The sequence below is a fragment of the Neolamprologus multifasciatus genome, chromosome 7, assembly GCF_963576455.1.
Source record: "Neolamprologus multifasciatus chromosome 7, fNeoMul1.2, whole genome shotgun sequence".
Classification (NCBI taxonomy): Eukaryota; Metazoa; Chordata; class Actinopteri; order Cichliformes; family Cichlidae; genus Neolamprologus; species Neolamprologus multifasciatus.
The window spans coordinates 56,609,384-56,633,415 of NC_140445.1; the positions used below are offsets into that span (position 1 = coordinate 56,609,384).

At 42.8% G+C, this 24,032-nt stretch overlaps 1 protein-coding gene across 1 annotated transcript in view; it reads right to left on the bottom strand.

Annotated features, from left to right (window-relative positions):
* The window catches only part of igf1ra (insulin-like growth factor 1a receptor), a 72,676-nt gene that overhangs the window by 43,661 nt on the left and 4,983 nt on the right, over positions 1 to 24,032 (bottom strand). Inside the window, exon 2 of the mRNA XM_085164451.1 lies at positions 19,121 to 19,687. Coding sequence (XP_085020577.1) covers positions 19,121 to 19,687 — 567 coding nt within the window. The remainder of the gene's footprint in view (positions 1 to 19,120; positions 19,688 to 24,032) is intronic.

The following is a 24,032-nucleotide window of genomic DNA, read 5'->3' on the forward strand; positions in this document are numbered from 1 at the left end:
TTAGTCTATACCCTGGAGGCGAAAGGGGTTCCAACCTGGCAACAGCAAAGTGTAACTAGTGAAGTGGCCAGTAAACATATAGTTCAACTTTAATAGAGAATTTGCAATATTAATCTTTATTATTTATATACACTTTTGTCTGTCTTGATTGTAAAACATTGTGTTATCCCTGGTATTCAGCCCACACATACTCTCAACACTGTACATGCCTTCTCTAAATCTGAAGCCATGATTCCATTTCATTGAACTTGCAGTGTACATTACTACTCGAGAGCACGTTAGGTGTGAAGGCAGGAGCTATAAGTGAAGAGAGGTTGTGAGTGCTCCTTGCAAAGAGTGTGTTTCAGCCTCAGGACTGCATTTTCCACAACACTCCTGCAATTCAGAGCTGCCGAAGAACATGCTCAACTCATTAGAGCAGAGTTCGTTAAACCTTTCTCATCAATGTACCTGCACTCTGCTCTCCATCCTCCCACGTTTACTCTGTTATTAACCAGACAGCGCTGTGAGATAAATGACTACATTAATCGTCTTTGATAGCTCAGGGATTTTCCTTGTTCGCGGGCGGGAACAGTATACGGCACACGGTGATGGTCAGGGCCATTTTGTAAAGCTGCGTACGTGTCTCTCCCTGTGTGCAAATGTGTGCAGGGACTGAAAGCAGCGGAGTTTGGATCACTGCTTGATGGATAATTTGTCCCTGCGTGTTCAGTGTCTCTGCTGTAAATGAAACACATGGGACATGGCAGCAGGCTCTTAACCCCACTTTGTCCGATGGCTGTGTTTGTTCTTTGCGTTCTCCCTCTCTCGTCAGAGGTGAGCCTCTAGTTCTCAGATTGCCGCAGCTGTCAGGGAAGACCCGAAGGACTCTGGCTGTTTCCTCAGTTCACAGGGGAGTTAATGCTTCTGGCTTTTTCACTTGCAGAACCATATTTTTCCTTTCCTCTGTATCCTCTTCCTTCCTTGGGGGTATGCTGTGAAGTTGTAAACCTGAGCCACAGGTGTCCAGCAGTGATACGCGTTTTGCCCCTTCCCCAAACGCATCTGGGAGATCTTATAGTTCTTTCACCCAACGCATCAGTTTAGCATACAGTTTACGAGAGCAATGCAGGCAGGGCTTGTTGTGCAATAATGTTGTATTATTATGGCACCTTTCTCCAGAGGGTACCTCTAATCCAGTTACAGATTTAAACAAGGGAAATGGTTCCAAGGCATCCATCCCACTTATCCTTGGATCACAGGGAGAACAGAAAAGCTTGTTGCCAATCCTGCAGGGACTTCAAAGGGTTCAACCGTCCAACCATTTGTAGAAATTTGTGGAATTCAGCATACTTGATTGCACCTGAACTACAATAACACCTAAATTCCAGCTTGTTAATTAAATCCTGTGATGAAACTGACAAAACACTGAAACCTGGTTTGTGGGAGGCATGTGGAGGCAGAGGACCACCTCTGTTAATTCTTATGTTTTTAACAAAACAGCATGAAAAGTGCAAAACACAGATTTTTACTGTAATCAATTATTAACAATAGCAATTATTAACAGCTGGAACACTGACAACTGTTTTAAATACATTCCACATCATGCATGAATCCGTTTCCTAGATCTGAAAGGATAGCGGGCTGCAGATTAGCTTCTGATATTTTTTAATAACATTAAGGCAACAGCTTTTAAATTTAATACTTTCAGTTCATATTCTGTAGTGAAAATATGATGCAAAATGTCCAATTTTGCCCTGTGTCTTAATAGAAAATAGTAAACGTAACAATGTTAATCATTTGAAGTTGGGTTAAATTTTGTCTATATTAACAGGCAAAAATTAAATATATAAAAAAAACACAAAGAAAATCCCATAAACTCCTTGGCGGAGGTATGAGAAGAGCAACATGATCTTCTTCCTGATTTTCAGGAAGAACACAATCCATTATTGCCGGATAATTGCCACACATAGAAACCACCAATAGTTCATACAGCTCTAAGCCGAGCCAACACACATAAATGTCTGATGTGCACAATTGTAACGACTTCAAACATATGACCACAGAGTCAAGAGAGAGAAAAGGACCTTTTCCTTTAGGGGAGAAGTGGCACCAACAAACGAGTGCGCCTGCACCGACTGCGCAGAGCCCACGTACCCTTCAAACATGGCATTTTCCAGTGCAGCTCATGAAAAAAAATAATAGATGTGTCGTCACCCCATAATCGCCATTAAGAGGAATAAGAAGTGGGATTTTCTAAAAATAAACTCATTTGTTGGGGTCTTAGAGGCTAAACACTGCATTCTAGAGAAGCTGAGCTGAGTGCAAGTGACGTGCCAGCAGATCACTTACCGTCATGCATTCTTAATTTAAGCTGTATCCCTCTTGAGGGGGCCTTAGGTAACCTTACAAATGCATGAGGAATATGGGTTAAAGTGTGAACATGTCTCCAAATAAGGATTACTGGATTATAGGAAAAAGCTTTTTTTTTAAATTATTTTTTTTTTTACTTTAGACAATTGTTAGTTTGGTGTATGAAGCCTCAGAAAACACTAATGTCTACAAACAAAACTTAACCTGACAACCCCGAAGACGTCATCCATATTTTCCATGTGACTGACAGCAGGAAAAAGGATACATATTATCCTATTTTCATACATGTACTGCACCCCTGAACCCCCCCCCCCCCAACATCACCCAACAGCAGTGCATGTGAGAAACCAAATACCCCACACAGTCAGTTTTTATATTAAGCTGTCGTTGACCTTGTCAACTTCCCAGTACAAATTCTATATAATGTTGGAATGAACTGATGCACAAACAGCACAGGTGCATTCATTATTAGTGAGCTTGTGTCATGTGTGGTGCCTCCTGCATGCATACATGAAGGCAGCTCCTTCGCTTAAACCACACAGAGTATTTCCCTGAGTGCAAACGCATCTGAAACAGACCATTTTCTTCTGCGTGCTACATGTGAGAAAGGACAGCTGTGGAAAATATCCCGACCCGATCTTCTGAAATTGTCCAAAGTTCCTGTGTGAAAACAGCCACAGAAACCTAAGTAAATGATTTGCCACGGGCATGAACAAGACGAGAAGTAGTGAGAAATTAGGTTTCTGGAGGACAGGGGTTATGTCTTCTTTCAGTTTGTGACATTACGTGAAGACAGTACTGTTATCCTTTTGTAACAGTGGAAATCAACTGTACCGACAGCTAAATCACTAGTCTTATATAATCCCTGCCCAATCAAAGGCACTTTTTCTTTTTCTTTTTTACTGTGAGGTAAACAGGCCAACAGTACCCAGAGAGCAGAGAGGTGGTCTTCCAGGTTAGGAGCTGTCGGGGTGAGAATCAGCAGGAGGATGAGGAATTAACAAGTGTAGCAGGAGAACAGTTGGTGATGGAGGGTCAACAGCTTTCAGCTATTGGTCAGAGTTTATCAGACAAAGCAAGCAATGAGGAAACAAAAGGTATTGTTTCAGATCTCCCTGTGAGAATCAGACCCCCCCCCCCCCCCCCAACATGTAGTGTCCCACAAAACACTGTCTGTGTTTAGAGCATTTCTTCACCAAGCCATATATCTGGGATTTAGTTTCATCAGCCACATATCACCCAGGGAATAACGCCAACACTGTGGCAATTAGACGATAAGTTGCAGTAAGGCTGAGTCAATACCAGTTGGCTCATTTATTTAACAGAATCTGCCCATTGTCTGCCCTCTGTGACATCTCCCATTCCTCGCCACCATTGTATCTTCTCTCCTTATCTCTCTCATAGACAGAGGAATCTTCAGTATGCGACAAGAATGCCAACAGGGAAGCCAGACACAAGACTGAACTTACGTAACCCTGGAACCAGGGGTAAAATGTTACAGAACAGACAAAATACAAATATGGCAAAAGCTCAAGGGAAATCTAGAATGTCATGAGGGAGAAATCCGTGTTGGTTTTACATTCAGTTCAAAAAGTGTCAAAAGATGCCTCGGAGGTCACAGACCGCAGGGCATCAGAAAGCACTAGTGAAAAATGAAGGATACATTTTCTAAGTGGAGATAAATTAGCCAAGCGAAATCAAAGAACAGCGTTTTCTTTTCAGTAGCTTCCTCATGTTTCTGTTTAGTCCATTTAAGACATTTTCTTCTGGGAGTTTAATGGAGCAACACACATTAGAAAACAAAGTTAGAAGATTTATGGTCATATGAATTGTAGCGACAGGCAAAAATCCAGAAAGGGACGAGAGAAGAGAAGGTAGAGAGCAATGAACACCTCGGCGTACAATAACAAGGGGGCCGTGCACCCATTATCTCCAAGACATCAATTCAGAAAGGATATCGGAAGCGACAACCGGATTAAACTCAGATTAAACAAAACACATTGGTGCCAATAAATGAGAACAGAATTATTCTAATTATTCTCACAATGTCATTTCAATTCCACCGACAATTAGCGGCAAGTCTGTAATAGCCTACACTGCCTAATAGTGCTTGTGATTTAACTTAAATAGAGTCCAAACTAAACTAACAGAACATTAATGGCTATTTGTAAAGAGGCCATTGGTGCACAAAAGGCTAATTCATTCCTGCTGAAGAGAGCAGTTTAGTTAGAACAATGACACTGGGCAATGAGGGTATGAGGCCACACTTGAACTGGCTTATGATCTTCACAGTTAATCAAAGCCAAGGGGGCATGGGGAGGTAGAGAGAGAGAGAGAGGAGAAAGTGAATAGTAGAGAAGTCCAATAGTTAATCCCAGCCACAGTCTTTACTCTCTGAAGATGCCCATGACAGACCTAAGATGGGGAAGGATGCCAAGCAACGAACTGGAAAACTCACTGCTTCAACAGTCACGGTCTGGAAACGTTTTAATAAGCTGGAAACAGTTTCCAAAATGGTTTACGGTTCCGATGCCGACCAGAGACAAAGGCCTGCATTGTGAAGCCAGAGCGTGTATTTTTTCTGATCAAATTTACTGCCAAGAAGCGGGGAACAGGCGACATACTCAAGAGCAGTCGCTGTTGTTTCTTTAGGCCTAACCTCCCCCTACCCCACACCCGCCTACTCCACCTCCTAAAACACTCGCACACACACACAAACACAGCCTTTTCCACCACAAAGGCAGACATGCGAGAGCTTCTCCATTGAGCTATGTCAGAAAAAATGCGACGCTGCAGACCATCCCCACAGTGGCCCGTAGCCAATATCTTGAATCAATCTTCAGCATGATAGCCCTAATTTGGGCCATTCAAAGGGTAAGTATTTACATGAGAAAGTCAAAGTTGGTAAAAACCACGAGAGATTCCTGGTATGGGTGTGTCTGTCAGTGACAGGGAAAAAAAACGAAAGCAGGGTAGGAGAAATAATGTCGCAGACAAACACACTTCCAAGCACAATGCTTCTGTATGTCGCCCTGACACCGCAGCCGTTTTCCACAGTTCATCCAAACATAACACACACACACATACACTATACATATACAAACAAATAAATTCTCCAGGCAGCATTTTACCGCACTGAGGTTGCTTATTACATTTTATAGTTACATTTTCATTTCTTCACTGCCAAATATTTCAGCAGCCTAAGCTGATGGTGATTACTTAATGAGAAGCCTAACCGTTTGGCTTGGTCAGAGATCGGAGTTCTGGGGGTATTTCTGGGACCCGAGGAATCATAAACACGTGACTTGGTCTTGTACAGATGTCAGTCTGGATGTGATCCGACTGCTGGATGGACATGCACGAGCATCCATCTCACTTGCTTCTTCTCAATTCTTTTCCACTCTTGACTTTTTTTCTCCTCCCCACCTCTTCCTCAAGTAGCCGGCCTCTCTGTCAGGACACGACCCGCCCAGCTCATACTCCGTAAATCAAGAGCGACATCTCCGTTGTTGCACTTAAAAAGAGGCGACGGCACAGGCTCTCTTTGCTGTGCCCCGAGAGGCCACTTCCTCCCACCGCACCGGAGCCAAGAGCTTAAACACAAGCTTGTGTGCAGCATTTTCTGACACCCGCAGGCACTAAGCGACGCGCCAAATGCAGATGTGTCTGTCTCCATGGCGGCACCGAAGAGCTCACTGGGCAGAGCACGTACTTACATGCTAGGAAATAACAACCCCCTCTGATATTTACATACACTCCAATGCAAAACAACACTGGGCTAGTGTCTGTTGCCATGTGGCGTGAATGGAAATACACACTTACTCAATTGTAATATACGATCCTAAAATTTGTTGGGAGCAGACACAGATTGAGTTTTAGGGATTAACTGTGATTTTTCTTTTTTGTGCATCTACGCACAATTAAGAAAAAATAACACACATAAAGATAGCTAAAAAAAATGAGCCACACATTTGAATAAAAAAAAAGGTTAAATCCCAATTCCAAGAGCTTAAATGAATCCTGCAGTGGAGGCAGTCACTAGAAAAGGTCACATTCTCAGGGGGTATCGCTGCCGGTCTTAAATATTATGTTTACTTAGGCAAACACGCCTGTACCTCAGCCACTTTGGGCTTTCACTTAATTAAAACTCAGTGGACAGAAAGGTGTAAAAACAAACCATTCCTTGATTTGAGATTCTACATGACAGCTTCTCAGCAGGCTGAGGTGTGCAGGACCTCTGCAGAGATACAGAATACTAATAATACCACAGAGTAGGCCAGGGTCCAGCATATCTGACTCTACATCTACGTGCCAGTAAAGCCACTGGTGCCAACACAGTGGCTCACAATGTGAGCCATTCACAGAGTCTGTGCACCCACTGTCCTTACACACAAAGAGGAGTCCTGCTTCATCACACGTATCAGACGGCCACATAGTTTCAAAGACAATCCATAATGCTCTCATTGACCTCATCGTTCTCATCAGCGCACACCTAAGCAAAAAAAATGTAAAAAAGTAAATTCCTCTCCCACCTCACTCTCATGTTCCAAGCAGGAATAGTGCACTTTTATTCCTCTTGGTCATTACATTTTTTTTTGCTTTTATCCGGGATGTGGAAAATAGCAGGAGACCCAAACTGACCGATCCGTGAAAAGTAAAAAGCGGAGGCGGCACAGTGTGTGATGTAAGATGCCGGGTCTGTCCGATTCCACAGCACTGGCATGCTATGTAAAGATACACTGCAAGAACAGCAAACACCAGTTTAAATAAGAAGAAAAATGATGAAGGAGAACAGGCACTTGTAGTACAGGTAGTTGTTATTCAAAACATTCAAAGCATAACCATTTAGCACACATAAATACATAACCATCATAACCAAAAACTCCACAAAGAGAAGCATCAAATGGGCATTTAAAGGTCAGCTTGAGTAAACCGTGCGGAATGCTATAAATTAAAAATGAAACAGCAACACTGAGGACAAAAACAGACATTCAGCAGGTTTTTGTTCTACTTCAACTTGAAACGGGTCAGCGTTGACCGAGTGACTGAAAAGCTAAAAAAAAACCTCATTAGTAAAATGTCGTAAAATAAAAATAGAAGACAAAGCAACATTTATTAGCCTTGTGTTCATTTTTTCTTGTGCAAAATCCCAAAGTTGTCTAGAGATGGAAAAGTTCTTTATTGCGTCATTTAGTGCCTGCGGGTGTCACAAGTATATTTATTATGTTTTTAAAAAATGAATTACGTGAGCCATGAGTTCAGCACCTTGTGATGCACCTCGGGCAAGCCGAGACACTCACCAACCAAAGAGCAAAATTTTACTGTGGGTGTTGTTCTCTCTTACAGCCTGAAAGCGCCGTCACTGGGTGGCCTTTCCCTAGCAGTCACCACGCTGGATCTTCACAGTACTTCATGAAACTCCTGTTTAACGGCATCACTTTAGATTCAAACGCTGCTTTTCCAGGAAAGACCTACGCTTAACCTGCTCTGACCCTGTGTCACTTTTACTGTGGAAAAGTTTTGCACTTTATATAACTTTTGTACGACTCATCTACTCGTCTGAAAATACCTGCGATCGATTAAAGCGTTTTGTCACAGGCTGGATTTTCTAAAGCCTTAAAACAGAGAGAAGAGGAGATACAGGCGTCTAGTTCCTTCTCAAAATGTTTCAATTACAATATCCTGAAAAGCTGTTCCGTTTTTTCCTTCTTCCCGTGATGCTAAAAACATGTTGCCTAACCCAGCTCTAATGGCGATGATGTAAACACAATGAACCACTAATCTGAAAAAAAGAAGCCATGAACCAGAAGAAAGGGGAAAGAAACCTTTACATGCGTCGATTTGAGCCTGAGGAAACTGTTCCTTAGTGCAGATGAATGACTCACATATGCACAGCAAAAACATGCACGTCACACCGCTAATTAAACAAAAGCTATTTTTGTCTGAGCACGCTATAAGCACGTACATATATACAGTGCATACAGTAGGTACAGTACATGCTGAGAGGCAGTGTCACACATCCTTTCTCATCCATCTTTGGTCCCTGGTTTATTTTCCAGATGACACACATCTGGAGGTGGTGGTTTTGACATTTACTTTAAACACGAAGCCGAGTATTTTGAGTTAATCTTAGTCCTTTAAAAAGCTGCTGTTGACTGAAGGAAATGCTGTTATGAAGAAAACCGCTCTTTGTGGGGGGGGGAATGTTAATGGACGGATTTCAAAACAAGCTCGAATTCAGCGGTTATGATATTCCTAAACAGGAAGTCCGTTTGCAGTATTGAAAAAGAGACAAAGGGGAAAAAAACACACTCTGAAATCTTTACTGTAAATAAAACATACAGTGGAAACAACGGCCATTGAAGGCCCTGCCTTCTTAGAACAATCAGGAACAAAACAGCAGGAACAAAAAGATTTCCTAGTTTTGTTGATCCTAACCAAAGAAAAATAAATAAAAGTTCCACTGATGTAACGCTCGCATATATGAAAAGGAATGTGGCCTTTTGCTTTATGCGAGGCTATTTTTACGTACAGAAAGAGCAACAATCTAACGTGTTTGAATTGGACTATGGCTCTTTTTTTTTTCCTGTCTTTCCTTCCCAGCACCACACTAAGGCTTCATTCCTACCCACTAAAATATATACTGGTCAAAAAGAGTGAAGGGAACACATAAATTACACATCAGCTCTTGACAAATGGAATATTGAAGGTGAAAATCTTTACTGACAAACAGTACATTGTGTCTTTTGCCGCAAATAAAGTGACAATATAAACAGTAAACGGAATCCAAAATCTTGATTATAAATCACACCAAGAGTAAAAGTTAAAAATTGCCCAAGTGTTCTCTTATTTTTGGGAGTTTTTGTTTTCCAAGGAAACCAACGTTTGAGGGGTTTGTCTGAAGACGGGCATCAGTGTCATTACCTCACACACAGGCAGACCAAGGGAGACACAAACAAAAGGGCTGGAAGTTAATACCATATATTATGCAGGGAGGTAGGTGGAATGCAACAACAAGCTTCTTACAAGCAAGTACATGCCTGGACTGGAAAAGTGCTAACAACAGTACATATAGGACAGAGCAACTTCTCAGAAGGGTTGAGAAACAGACCACAACTCAGTGAATACACCTGCAGGGTCTTTTTTTCCCAACTGGGGTGAAACAATGGATGTTGACTTACTCATCCAAAGAAAGCCAAGCACTTTTTAAAAACCAGATCATACATAAAAGCAGAGGTGCAACAGAACAAAAGCTTAAGCTGGGATGACTGAGGAGCGCCTACGCTGAGTAAACGAGTGTGAGTAATAAAATATGAATGACAATGAGTGATGTTTACATGGAGACTGTATGTTTATCAGCCACAGGGAGGAGCCTGATTCACACTCAAGCGCAAACGAGGCCTGCAAAGCCTTTCTGTAATTGACGCAGTAATGGGGGTGGGTGGTGGTGGCAGGGTTGAACTGAAGTCCCGACTGGGACTTCAAAGGCGCGCTGGACGCTTATCAACCACTGTGCGCTCGTCAAACAGAAGAGGATGAAATAGATGAAAGGAGAGCTAATGCACCTCCTCTTTTACCCCCAACAGGCTGCACTTTCTGCTCGATCAGCAGACCTCATGAGCCAGGCTGTTATAAGGAGGATGCACAAGCGCGCTCGGACCAAAACACGCATACACAGCGGGTCGGTTGGCGCACTTGCTGCTGAATTAGCGAAGCTATCACTCGCCATATCTTAACTTTTAAGCCAATAAACATAAGAAATCGGTAAGTGCTATGGATGAAATCATGACAGCTACTGAGCTCAAGTGTGCTGTCGGATGACAGCTCTGTGAAAAGACAGTATGTGGGCAAAAAACGTTAAAGCGTACCTTGTGCCTAACTTCAGCCCTTCTCTGTGGTTCACCTTATACCCCACCCTATCCCTACAGATTCTCAATAATCTTTAATGTCCTGCAAATCTAAAGCCAATTTAGCGAGGATGAATGAGGAGAGTGGCATCTCCCAGGTGACGCGGCCTTTCCCTTCCTTTAAGCAGCGAGCAGAGATAGAGCTGCAGTGCAGAGCTCTAGAGACCTCTATATTTATCTGACACAGTAACAAGCCGCTGTCTGACTGCTTCATAGTGCAATACAGCTGCAGAGCTTTCTTTCATCCAACAACCCCCCCCCCCCCCCCCCCCCCCCGCCACAGACACACACACTCACCATCCTCCGCACTCTACATCCCCTTCTCGGACATTGCTCTGCAGTGGTCAGTAACTGGGAGGAAGTCAGCGATGATCTAGCGACATGTCATCTCTTTGAAAGCTTTTATGAATGAAACTGCATTTGCATCCACGCCTGCCGGAGGAGGAAATACAGCGAATCCTGATCGGAACTTCACACGCTGCTGGATTTCAGAAGAAACCATAATTCAAAGTTGAGAGCCATAATTCATCTTGGGGGCCACCCTGATGCTAACAAAGCACCAGCTGGTGATTACTGCTTTGGAGTGGCCCATTGAGGCGAATGGCCAAGGAGCTGCTGGTCTGCCAAGAGAACCATGCCAAGAGGGCTGGAGAAGGCAGAGGAGCCCCAGCCACCTGTGCCCATTAGGCTGCGCGTTGACAACTGCACTGGACTCTGGGGATCTCACCCAAACAAGACGAAGAGAGGAAGGGGAGGCAAAAGACAGGGTCAAGGTCATTCTAAGCCACTGACAGAAAGCAGGCTAATGACATTAGACAAGTTAAGACTCCTTCATCGATTGCTGACACTGAACATTAGATGGGGAAGATTTTTAAAGAGCCAACCTTATCCAAAGTTTGGTTCAAACTTCTGCAATTTAAATCCTCATGCTGGTAAATAGGGAACTTGAAATAAGGCCTGAAAGGGAAGTGTGTGGTTGTCAGAGGCATTTCATCTAGCTGTGTAATTCATGAGGTTTCCTTTGTAATTTTATTATGTCCTTTCATCTCCTCATTGTACACATGCTTCGAAAAAGAACAGACGGCAAATCACCACTGGCACGCCGAGGCCTGCTCGATATCTCCTTTAGAGATAGCGTACGCACAAAAGAGACACGTACAAACACAACCATAGGATCCGTGATTCATCGTTAGTTAAGCAGCTGCAGGATACAAAACGGCTCTTAGTAATTATACATGTTTTATATTTTTGTAGTTTATAGAAGTAATGGAAGAAAACAAACAGAGGCCAACAGCTTTTAAAGAAGCACACACATTTTAACTATGTGTGGTGAGGAAGGTAGACAAGAGTAGCTCAGATCCTCCTTTGGTCTCCTCGCCACACATTTAAAGGGAAGAGAATAGAGGACCAGTGTTTCTGTGACCTGAGTGAACCTACCTAACTATTCTGGCAAGAAAAAAAAAGGATACTCTTCTCTCTCTCTCTCTGTGGCATGCCAGCATACATCCTCACCTCTGCAGGAGAGATTTGTCAGCAGGAGATTTTGTTTTTTTCCCCACTGTGGAATTAACCCATGCTCTGAGCTTACTTGCAGGCATGGCGCATTATCTCCCAGGAGCCACAGCCAAGCCAGCCTAGCATGAGTAAATGGCTGCTGTGGCCGGAGTTATAAAGAGGGATAGAGCTGAGGCAGGCAGGCAGACAGAGGCACGGTTAAGGCACCGAAGGCAGGCACAGGCAGCAGACACAGGCACTCATCTCTCGCACCTCTCAGAGAGGCGTCGCTAAGAGGTGGCGATAGCCCTCATCCCGTCCTGCCATTTAGAGCAGGACTGAGGGGAACCTACCACAGAGCTGGGGGTGGGGTGGGGGTGTTATAGTATTGAATGAATACTATGAATACTATGAATGAGTAGTGAGAGCAAAGGATGAGTCACAGCTCCCGAGCTGCGCAGCCACAAGCCAGCAGGCAGCCTAACACTAGAGGAACTGGGTGGCTCAAATAGGCATCAAACAGGCTGGAAACACATTACACACTGGGCTGACACTTACACAGGCTCTCTCTCTCTCTCTCTCTCTCTCTCTCTCTCTCTCTCTCTCTCTCACAAACACACACACACACACACAGAAACACAGCAGATACAGTCACAGTGGGCACAAGTTGAGGAAAATTTGTCAAAAGCGATGGCACGTGAGAGAAGAGAGCATATGTCTGTATGTTTGGATGTGAGTACAAGTATGTCAGTCAGTCTCTTTGGAGCCTGGCAGCGAGACACACAGGTCCTATTTTGGTCAATCAAGCAATCCTAGGAAGCGGATCTAATCTGTCAGTGCTTTGAGAGGAGACCTTTGTAGGCCACAGAGGACAGGAGTCGGATAAACTCACAGGGTCAAGCATTAATGGACAATAAGCCTTGCTGTTCATACATGGACAATAGCACACTGTACAGATATGTCATCATGACTCGGTGAAACTTTGCAAACTTGCAACCGATTCTAAATAACAGAGAGGGACACTGCTGTTGACATTAAAAGTTAGTAACAGTGTTAGTGTTAGTAGCAACACGTGTCTGTGGCTTTTCACCACTCTTGGCCCAAACAGCGAAGTGAAATAATATACGTTTCAATTTTGTCTTTGCATGAAACTCAAAACACATTAAAGTCTGAGGAAAAATGAATTCCTTTCTGACCAATCGCAACACAAGCCCCTCGGAAGTCCAAAGGCAGCCAATAAAACCAATTGAGCAGAACAACTATTTGTAACCAAGTTGAGTTTTACTTCAACAAGGCTCAGGTTCTGGGTACTCGGTGAAGAAGGTCTCTGTTTGGGCTAATGCACCAACATCATCTGCAAACGGGCCCTGAGCATGACATTTATGGATGTGACGTAGATGGTGGGAAATGTGGCAAAGGCCATGAGAGGCGAAAGAGGAGAAGGGAGGGTGGGTGATGGGATTTAAATGGGATGACAGCGCAGAAAGACACGTCAACTGCTTGTAATTAATATCCTATCAGAAAAAACCTAATGATGTATTGTCAAAGGAGCTGCAAAGAAAAGCGTTTGGACTTCTTTAATTTGCTTGAAGACGTTTCACCTCTCATCCGAGAAGCTTCTTCAGTTCTAAGGTCAAATGGTGGGGAGTCCCAGATTTAAACCTAGTGGGAGTGTCCCCCACAGAGGGACAAAAGGACTCCCTGATGATCCTCTAATCACCTGAGCCAAGGTGTGAAACTGGGTGTGGGTCCCAATCAGCCAGGGTTTCAGGTGAGCTCATTGTGAAACCTTGCCCCACCTTATCATGCGAATTCCTGAGGTCGGACCCGACTAAACTATTCTTTTATCTAATGCTAACATAACCACTGACTGCCAAATGTGCTTCAATAAGTCAAATAAAATGTGAAGACAATATAGTAAATAAAATCTAAAAAATCTATGCCTGATAAATTCAGAGAAGACAATATCCTTTCCCATGTATCACACACACACGTGCAAAGAAACCAATTAGTAACTTGTTTTTGCTTCTCTTGTCCTTGGTTTGAAGAGACGTCTGAGAACCCAGAAAACAAAGGGCTGCTGTAAAGGGAGCTTTGTTTGCTATTTAATGCATTTATTTTTGTGACACCATGGAGTTATAACACTGTGAATCAATAGTATCCTGATCTCATGGGAAATAATAGGGGCCATGCACAGTGTGCCAGCAGGGTTGGAGTATGTTGACTACATTCTCTTTTAGTTCTTGGTAGAAACCACACACAGGCACGCTCACTCCTTTTGGAGCTGTGGTGATACAGTGATATAGTGAACATGGCAGGAGACACCAAGACAGATGGGACTTTTCCATGGTCAGTCTGGTGGCTTTAGGATGGTGGGAGTGAGTGACTCTCCTCACTTTGGCACCAGCGCTGGCACTCCGCCCAAGCTTTGTACAAACTGGAGCAAAGCGCAGGCAAGTAGTTTGTGCCCAGTGGAAACAGCGGATGTACGGGAACTTGTCATGGTGCTGAGCATGCCCCCAGGAAAGCACTGAATTCTCAAGACTGGTATTTGAGCTGTTTCCTGTGCCTGTAACCGCAGGACTTTGATAAGCTCCAGAAGCCATTAAATATTCAAAAGCTTCGTTGTATCTACTGTTGGATGTTGGTTAAACAGAAGAAGGGGGAAGGCACGATCATATGAACTTGGCTCACATATTACACAACAATGGCTGCATACACCAAACAGACCACACACACAAATCAGTTTAACTCTTTATTATTCGAAATAGCACATAAAGTTTCTCCACGGCTTTCCATGTGTAGTCCCCACACAGCCTCTGCTGTGTATTTCCCCCCTCTTTATCCCCTCACAACTGCAATGACTAAGCCAGCAGGAATGTCTACCTTATATACTTAAAGTGGCAGACACAATTTTACTAACTCCATGTTACGAGAGGTGTAGAGATCAATAAATCTAGTTTATTCTTCGCAAACCCACCGTAGAACCACTTTGCACAAATGTATTTAATGAGTGGTTATTTCCAGGAAATTTGAATTAAATTAATCAGCAGAGAGCCAGGAAAACAACCAAAAGTAAACTGGCTAGCCAGTGTGTAACCGTACTGTTACAAAACACCAGGTATGGGCGAATTTGGAGAGGTGGTGATTAAATCCCTGCAAGCACTAAGGTGTTAAATAATCATTGTTTGAACATCCAAGGCATAACATAAGCTCAAAAATGAAGTCGGGCCAACTTCCGAGTCCTTTTCTTAGCCATCTGCTGGATTTTTCCATGGAGCAATAGGATGCAGGTGCAAGCACTGATAAAATGTGCAACCTTGACATTATCGTCATTTCCTCTTAATTTACCAAGCGAAACATCTATTACTGAAAGACTCAAACACTGCATACCACAGAGTTATAATTATTGGTGGAGAGATGATCATTATGCACTGTGAGAGACCAGAGGCCCATTAGAATTGAAATTCCAAATACTCAAGGACTTAACACCGTCTGAAACCCAAGCTTTGTGACATTTTATATTTTCCTTAGTGGAAAAAAAATACTGTTTACTCATTTTCAAAAACTACAGGACTAGCTGTTTAAAAAAAAGCACTTTCGACTTATTTTTAAATGGCACCGTTTTGACATGTTTAGATAAGACCGACTGAATGCCACAGTCAGAATGATTCATTTTGCTCTTTCTATTATATTTGGGGAAGATTTGTGAAAACTTAACACCATTGGGGCTATTACTCATCAGGAAGAAACATAGATCGTATCTGCCTGTGAGACCTTGCTCTACAGTAAAATAGTGGTTTTTGGGGGGGTTTGTTTTGTTTTTTTTTATTAAAAACCCCCACTTCAGTTGTGAAGTGGATTCAGGTCAGAACACTCAGGCCAGAGATATCAAGTAGGTCTTTGGCAGAGAGAGAGCAAACATATTACTAAATGCAAAGTAATGCAAAGTCTCCGAGACTGGTGCAAAGCTCTCCCAACAGCCAGGGCTCCAGAGTAAAGTCTGTGGTCTCCTCATGCTAAAGTTTTGACTTACCCTAATGTCCCACTACTCTTAAAAACAATAAATAAATCATTATGACGTGCATTTGTTAATATAAAAATAAAGCATGACAGACGTGCTGCTTTAAATTAGACAGGGTAAGTTAAGGTTGAGAAACCAGACCGGAGTGCCTGCAAGGCTGAGCATACCATAAATGAATATTCTATTGCATAAAGACGTGAGCTATGTGAGAACCAGCGGGTAAGAGAGTGCGTGCCTCCCAGTGGAGCTATGGAGACTAGCCGGCCCTAAGACCAGCCGTGACTACAGCGGCATGCTTAGTGTTCATCTGCCTAATTGCAACTGCCTATTGACTATGCGGATATGGATAAGGCCCAGTAAAAAGCAGGCCTGTCTGCAGCAAACACAGAGACCTGAGGAGGACATCTGAAGCAGGCCACACTTCTTTAGTCATGGGATCCCCCATAACTCAAAGCAAGCAGCTGGCAGCGTGGAAGGAGCCAGGGTCTCGCCAAACAAGCTTGGTGGTTCTGACCAGTGTGTGTGTGTGTGTGTGCGTGAGTGCCTTTCGACAAGTAAACAATGAAGAGATATCTGACAGCCGGAGCTGTTAACAGCCCCTGATAAGCCCTGCAGAAAAGAGTTAGGTGAAAATAGAAAACGAAACACCAGCAGAACAACTGACAAGGACAATCAGAGATGAGACTGAGGCTAAGTGAAGTGGAGAACGACAGTTAGGAAGACGAGAACAGACAACATATACAAAGAGCAGGGAGTAACAATGAGGAAGGCAGAGAGGATATACGAGGAAGCATGGGGGTTATATATGAGCGGGAGGAACGGGGCCTTTTTCAACACTCTGTACACTGCCCTTCAGCGAGACGTTGGCATTGAGCTTGTATACTTGACATTTGTCTGACATTTCCCCTCCATGCCCCTCCTCCTGTAAACAGCTTCTCTATGCATCTCTCCCTGCCACTAAAAGGCACCCAGAATTTCTGCTCCAATCTGCACTTCTCTGCACAGTCACTCCTACTCACGTCCATCCTGTCGTAAATCCAGATGTAACGCAACATATTAAAGCTCACTTCTGAGAAGCCCTGGTCTAATTCACCCAAACCTGGTGTGGGAAACAGTATCTGGTGAGCGAACAAACATTTGGAAAGGCCCAGAGGGCAAAGCAGTGAGCTAGGCAGACATCACTCCCTCTTCATGTTGTGTAATTAAAGAGGAGACCGGGCTGTATTGACTAGAATACCACTGCATGCCCTTGAAGGAACATCTGTACTGGAGAAAAACAAGGCAATTATACAAAGGGGCGGAGGAAGGAGGAGAGAGGAATCTTAAGCGGGGAGGAGAGACACATCAAACCTTTATAAAAACAAAGACAGGCACAAAGCCTGGAATATTACAAGACATCACAGATCTGCTCTAGCTTCATTGTGTCTTATTTTTGCCTCAGTAACTCCTCCTTTTTTACCACTGTGTAGCTAAACCCAGACCCTTTATCTGCAGCCTTGAGACCTCAAGGCCTTCTAGATGAATGCTTTTACCCTGACCTCGCCTGGGCCTCTGAGAGAAGTGAACTGGTTCAAACAATGCTCCGGCTCTGCTTCTCAAGTCCGCTTTGTGAGAACAACAGAGGGTTTCACCACAAAACGCCACATAGCAGCTAGTGTGGGAAGAACAGACGTGACTAAAAAGTCATCACAGGCGATTTGCACCTTTTAATATGTATGGTATTTGTAAAATATGCCCATTTAAGATTTCAATGTTTTCGAACAAAGACAACCACACAAAACCTTGTTCATTTTCATTGTGTATTGATCAAAGGGCTGATAACATACAGGGAGCACCAGCAGGTCACAAAACGCACACAGTAAACACCATTGCTTTCCTATAGAGATCGACTTGGTCAATAGGAAAAAGCAGCAAGATTGATTTCCACTGTTTATTCTGAGGTTCCCTGAAGGGATGAAGGACAGGGGTGTTTGTGACTTCAAACTAATCCTAGCACCTGCACAGATGCCTTCAAAAATGGGCAGGGGGAACATTAAGTGTTTTCACATAAAAATGTCATCATGTGCTAGTTTTAGTTGCAGATGGTTAAAAAAAACTCAAACCTCTGACGCATAGATCGATGAGCCCTTTTGTAAACGTGTACCTGACTCCAACTTTGAATAAATTTTCATGACCTGTAACTGAACTTCAAACCAGAGACAATGTTGGACCAAATCAGTCTTCAAGCTAAGCCTTCATGTTGCTCCCATCTAGAAACCCTTATAGTTTTTAGAACTGTATCTCGCATTTTGTGACATCATCTGCCCGCAGGCAGGCAGAAACACCTGACAAAGTAGTTGCTGGAATATAAAGGTGTCCTCCAGTACCAAAATTTTCCATGATCATAAACATATAAACAGGTGGAGACCCAAAACATGCAAAAAGCATTGCAAATGGTAGCAAACAGCAATAATTACTTAAATTCATGGAAAGAGTGGGTGAAATGTGTTAGACAACAACAACATAAAATTTCTCCAAAAAGCCTCTTTGCTCATCTTTTTGGCCTATAAAGACTCGAAGCGGTTGACAGAGTTGTTTTGAAGAGGCATGAGACGGAAGATCTACTTGTCCCAGTTTCTGATCTGAAAGCACAAACTGTCTCACACTCTAAAATCTGTGAAAAAGACAGTGAAGATAAGTAATGTGACCACAAGGTGCTACACCTGCCTGCTGTATGGATGCACAAAGTATCAGATATTCATAAATGAACTGACTCGACTCTACAGAATGGAAGGAATTTAAATGCAATGAATATAAAAAAAATATGACCCTCCCCTGAACTGTTAAAAAATGCATGACCCTACCGCAAGGCCAAAGTTAAACAAGAATTACCCTCCCCCCCCCCCCCCCCCCCTTATTTTTCAATATACCCCTTTTCATAAATGGCAAAATGTCCCTCAGGCAAATATTTAGCTGACATGGTCCAGACAGGTAGACTACCTCATTTCTTGGCAGGGCAACTTTAACCTCAACTGAGTATGCCTCTCTAATACCTGCTGCTCTATATTGCAGCCATCCTTCATTCCACAAATAGCCTGATCTAAAGACAAGGTCTCTGTAACGAACAGAGAGGAAATGTTTGCACTGGCCCATGGACAATCTGACTGCCTGACGGAAATGAAGGAAAAACACTGCATAGATTCATGGGATTTGTTCACTGGTGAAGAAATTTACAATTTCATCATGTTTGTGATGCTGGAAACCTCCGAGCTCGATCAAAGCCACGTCCGCATTTACTCTACCGCAGCACAAAGCATCGCCCAAACATCGCCATGATGAAAACTACCAAGGAGTTCAGGGTTACCTTTCTGGCAATGGTTGGAGGTCCAGCAGCGGTAGTTACGATTGTCATTGAACGTCGTCTGCTGACAAAGAGGGTTATCCTCCATGATCCCCGGGCAGACGTTGTCGCATTCCTTTGCCTTCTTGTTCCCGTTGATAACATTGTTGAACTCAGTATTCATAACAAACGACCAGTCCACCGAGTCCAGGTAGCAGAGCTCAGGGTTCTTTTCAATCCTCATGGCCCCACGGGTGATGTTCCTCAGGTTGTAAAGCCCAATGTCTTTTAAGCTGGTCATCTCATAGATCACGAGGGCGTAGTTGTAGAAGAGGTTGTGCCCACGAATGACGCTCAGGTTGGGGAAGAGCACACTGAGGCTATCGAGGCCCGAGACACGAAACAGAAGCAGGTAGCCGGTGATGACGGTCAATTTCGGGAAGCTGACGGAGCGGAAGTCCTCCTGCTGGCTGTTGTTGCTGGTCTTTTCGTTGATGAGGAGGATGCGCAGGTAGCCCTCCACCACCGTGCAGTTCTCAAGACGCTTAAATTGATCGATGTCGTTTCGGAGGTCGATATCCGGGCCACAGACTGCAACACACAGAAAACACATCTTCACTGTTTTCTTCATTGAGAAACAAAGAAAAAGAACAACAGAAGAGTATTACAGTGTTACATATGCATCATATACACAGTTTCACCAGTGTTCGATGGGAAATACAGCCTGGAGATTGTGTATGCCAAAAGATTTCCACGTAAGTAATCTTCTTGAAACATATAATCTTGTTAGTACAGTTAAGTTGATACTTTGCTAGCAGTTTTTCATATAGGAAAAACAGCATGTTTACACCAAGTTCCTACGCTGCATGAAAGAAATTAATTTATTCTCACTGCTCTCTCAGGAAAGTGCGACACGGGGGGAGAGGTTCTCACCAAGGTCAGCTGAGGTGAATGCATTTTGAACAGGATGATGAGAGAAACAGTCGCTTACTTTCACAATGAAGTGCGAGAGTTAACATGTTCATACATCTTTTGTATCATATCAGACACAAACCCTGCATTTCGCTGGAAGACATGTGGTCCTTCACCTCAGATAACCCCAACATTTAAATAAGCTATATCTCTGTTCTCGGAAAACAGCACTTGAAACCACAAGGCCTGGAGCATCCCTTCACACCGCACACACCCACCCATATTCAAACAGACAGAGAGGCAGGCAGGCAGATGCATACACACATACACACACACAATAAAAAAAACTGCATTTTTTATTGATGATAATCGGCTATCCTATTAATTGTGCAAAACCGCAACTACACCAAGGGAAACCTTATCGCAGTGAAACATGCAATTACATACATGCTGTATGCAGTTTTGGATGCGCCAAGTTAGTCATGTCTGTCCCCAGGAGACAAGGTGTCGACAGGTTTTGTCAGAAAAGCAAAGAAACATGCTTCCATGGAGCACTGGAAGTCATGAGTCACTTCACAAGTAACAGTCATCAATCAGCATGAAAATAAAATACAAGACAGAAAATAGATGCTCAGCCAGTCAAAGAAGAAAGCAAACAAACAAATAAATAAATAACTCTTGGTCCTATAATGACACAAAGGAAATTTATAAAGCAAATGCTGGGTATATGATTATACTTAGATATGACATCTGCTGTACTTGCCTGTTCATGTAACATCCGACATTATCTTCAATTCTTTGTGCACACTGAATACCCCAATGCAAGAAAGGTAAATGCTTCAAAGTAGATTATACAGTCTCACTTCTTCAGCACCTTTGCAAACTTTATTCAAACTTTTATTATTTTTAATCATTTCATAATGTATCAATCTGTTTACCAATTCACTGTTTTTCTGTTCATCGGTTTTCTTAAGCCAACTATTTCGTCCGTTATCACATAATTGTCTTTTTTTTAACTTAGCTATTTAATCAGTTTATATATTACTTTGACCTATTTTAACATTTTACTCCGGTGAAGTTAAAATAGTCCATTTTTAATTCAAACATCCCCTGACTATTTCATTCCATTTAGTGGCTAATTTTAGAGAAACTGACTATAAATCACATTTTTCTCCATATAGTTTTTTTCACATTCCTTCATACAACAGCTCAAGTACTCTCTGTAAATACACCAGTGTTTGGGAATCAACTGTCAGTCAAAAAGCTTAAGAGAAATCTTCTGTGAATCTCAGATAAAGACCAACTAATTCCCTTGCATTGTATGTTAAATCGTTATGAAATCAGGATATCTTCTAGTTGCATTTATATATATATATTTAACAGTGTCTAAAAGAGGGTTCAACAATCAGCTCAGGAAATGCAATGACATACAAGCTCTTAGGTTAAACCTGTTATGTTCTTAAAGGCGCTTAAGACGCTGTCACCGTGAGCAACACGGTGACGGTGTCCATCCAATGAGCCAAACAGACATGTTTTCATTGTCTTGTCAAAACACTGTCTACTGAGAGCTAAAGGATAAAGAAAAGAGCTAAACTGTTTCCACTCCCAGCACGAACACTATGCCTCCAGATTGTTTTTCTAGACTACAGAACAATGACATAGAACTCTAACAAGCATACAAATAGTTCTGTTAGTATATTAACACTTTACTCATGGTTGATTTTCTGAAAAGAAAAAAAGGGAAAAAAGCCACGTTTGGTGTGCTTCATTAAAGCTATTCTACCAAAAATAGAAATTGTAATCTTTATGGGGGTGAACGGGCTATATTTGTTCCTGCAGGGGTGTTTCACATGTCCAAATTTAGAACGGAAACAATTACTCCAGTAGAAAATAGTATTTGCTTTCCCCAATCAACACCAATGCCCCTGGGCTCCACTCGTGAGCCATCGAGCTGCATGTCTTCTTTGTTTCATTGAGAATTTTCTTCCAGCTTCTCCAGCAGCCGGGGGAAAGAGGGAGGAGGGGTGGAGCCACTCAAATACAAAGACTAATTTGTTTGTTAGTAAAGAGAAACTCTAGGCTCCACTTCCTGATGGGGGCATTAATAAAATCAGGAGGCGTCTGGCCAGGGAAGGATAAGATTTCTGCCAAGAATAGCTATCAGGGGCCATCCTGGTGTAAAATGGCAGCAAACAGAAACCGCTATGCAGTAAATGTCTTTCTGAGTGCCGTCGATGCAAAGCAGATTTACGCTCACAAAGAAAGCCAGGAAGAATAAAATGAAAGGAATTACACAGACCTCCCCTTTGTGATTCCCTTGTTCTACTCATTAGGCATGTTAAGTACCAGGAATTCCAATCATTTCCTCGCAAACAGACCGAGAAAGACGTTGCCTCAAACTAAGCCACCAGGATTCTCCGATTCTTGCCAGTCAGCTCATTTGTTGCGAAGACAACGATGCTTAAATAAGATTAGGACACCAAATCCTTTATTCATTATTACATACACCAGATACATTTCAGCAACAGCGTCCACATAACATGATAACCCCAAATAACACGCGTCTCCTTCCCTCCTCCCGTGTATCTTTGCTCTTCACACTGCTGAGTAAACACACATATCTTCACAGCGTGATGGGATCCATCGGCTCGTGTTTATGACTGATAAACCTTGCCCTGGCTCTCTGTGGAAATGTCATCACACAAACACACGCACACACCAGCACAAGCACGTGCACGGTCAAACGCGTCCCCGTCGAACGAAATCGAGGAAAGTGGCCGCCGTTTATCTCAGCTTCACGTAAAATCAGATTCGGATCCAGTAAACATACCTCACACGTAAATAAACGCCATCTCGGTTTTGGCTGAGAGAAAAAAAATGAGATAGCAATCTGGGACCACATGCCGTGGTGTTTATCAAGAGGCCACAAACTGAGCTTTCTGGGAAAGCACTTGTATTGCAACTGTATCCTTTATCAGACATCCAGCTGTAAACTCCGGGAAGGTTATTAGGGAAGACTCCTCTTCCCTGTGTTTATTTTGAAGCGATTTTAAGGGTCCCGAAAACTCTGTGACCCCTGCAGTTACTGACATAAAGTTGTATGTGGGCTCTGCGAAGTGCAAGCAGGGATGCATAGAACTGTTTCCATTAATCATTAACTATAACATAAAAAGAGGAACAAGAACGACAGTCTTAAAGTAAATTGTAAAAACAGAGCATGTGGGCAGAAAGAAATGTTTGCAGACTTTAACAGATAACTTAAAATACTCAATTACCAGTCTGCTGACTTCCATTGATTATTTTGCACTTCTTGTTTTTTAAAATCTGCATTTTTTTTATTCTTATTTGAATTCCAGAAAAAAGCCTATGTTGATCATATTGTGTCAACTACCACTTTTATTAGTGTATATATACTGAGACCAAGTCTAGGTTAGCTGAGATTTCCTATTTCCCTCTCATTTAAGGCCAATCATAAAGGGTCTGGTTTTATTTTCAAGGGTTGCCTAGCAAATATAGCAAATGATCAACTTCCTGAAATTGTGTTTTTCAAAATTATATGAATTCTCAACCAATAAAATCAGTATGATCATTAAAAGGTTTGAACGGTGAAGGAGTTGGCCACTTTGCTGTCCTATCCCCTCACACCTGCCGCATCAACTGGCTCTAATCCCCAGCATACTGGAAGTCATCTGACCAGCAGTGTGGTGGACCGTGTCCACTCAGTGGACCTTACTTCAATCACTGTGGCTCAGATTTCACCAAAACCCCAAATGGTAACATTACCCATCACAACAACTCTCAGACAGGCACACCCCCTCACCCAGAATGAGGGAAGAGGGCAAGAGGTAACAGGCTGTGTTTACGTACACACTGCACACGCTCAAAACAGCAATATGAATTTGCAGTGATGTAATTTCTTTAAGGAGGGAGTGTGAAAACCTACGGAGAATTTGAAAACTAAGAAAAATGTCATCAGAAGGATTTTGATTTAATGTCTAGAAAAGATGGACGTAGACAATTTGAT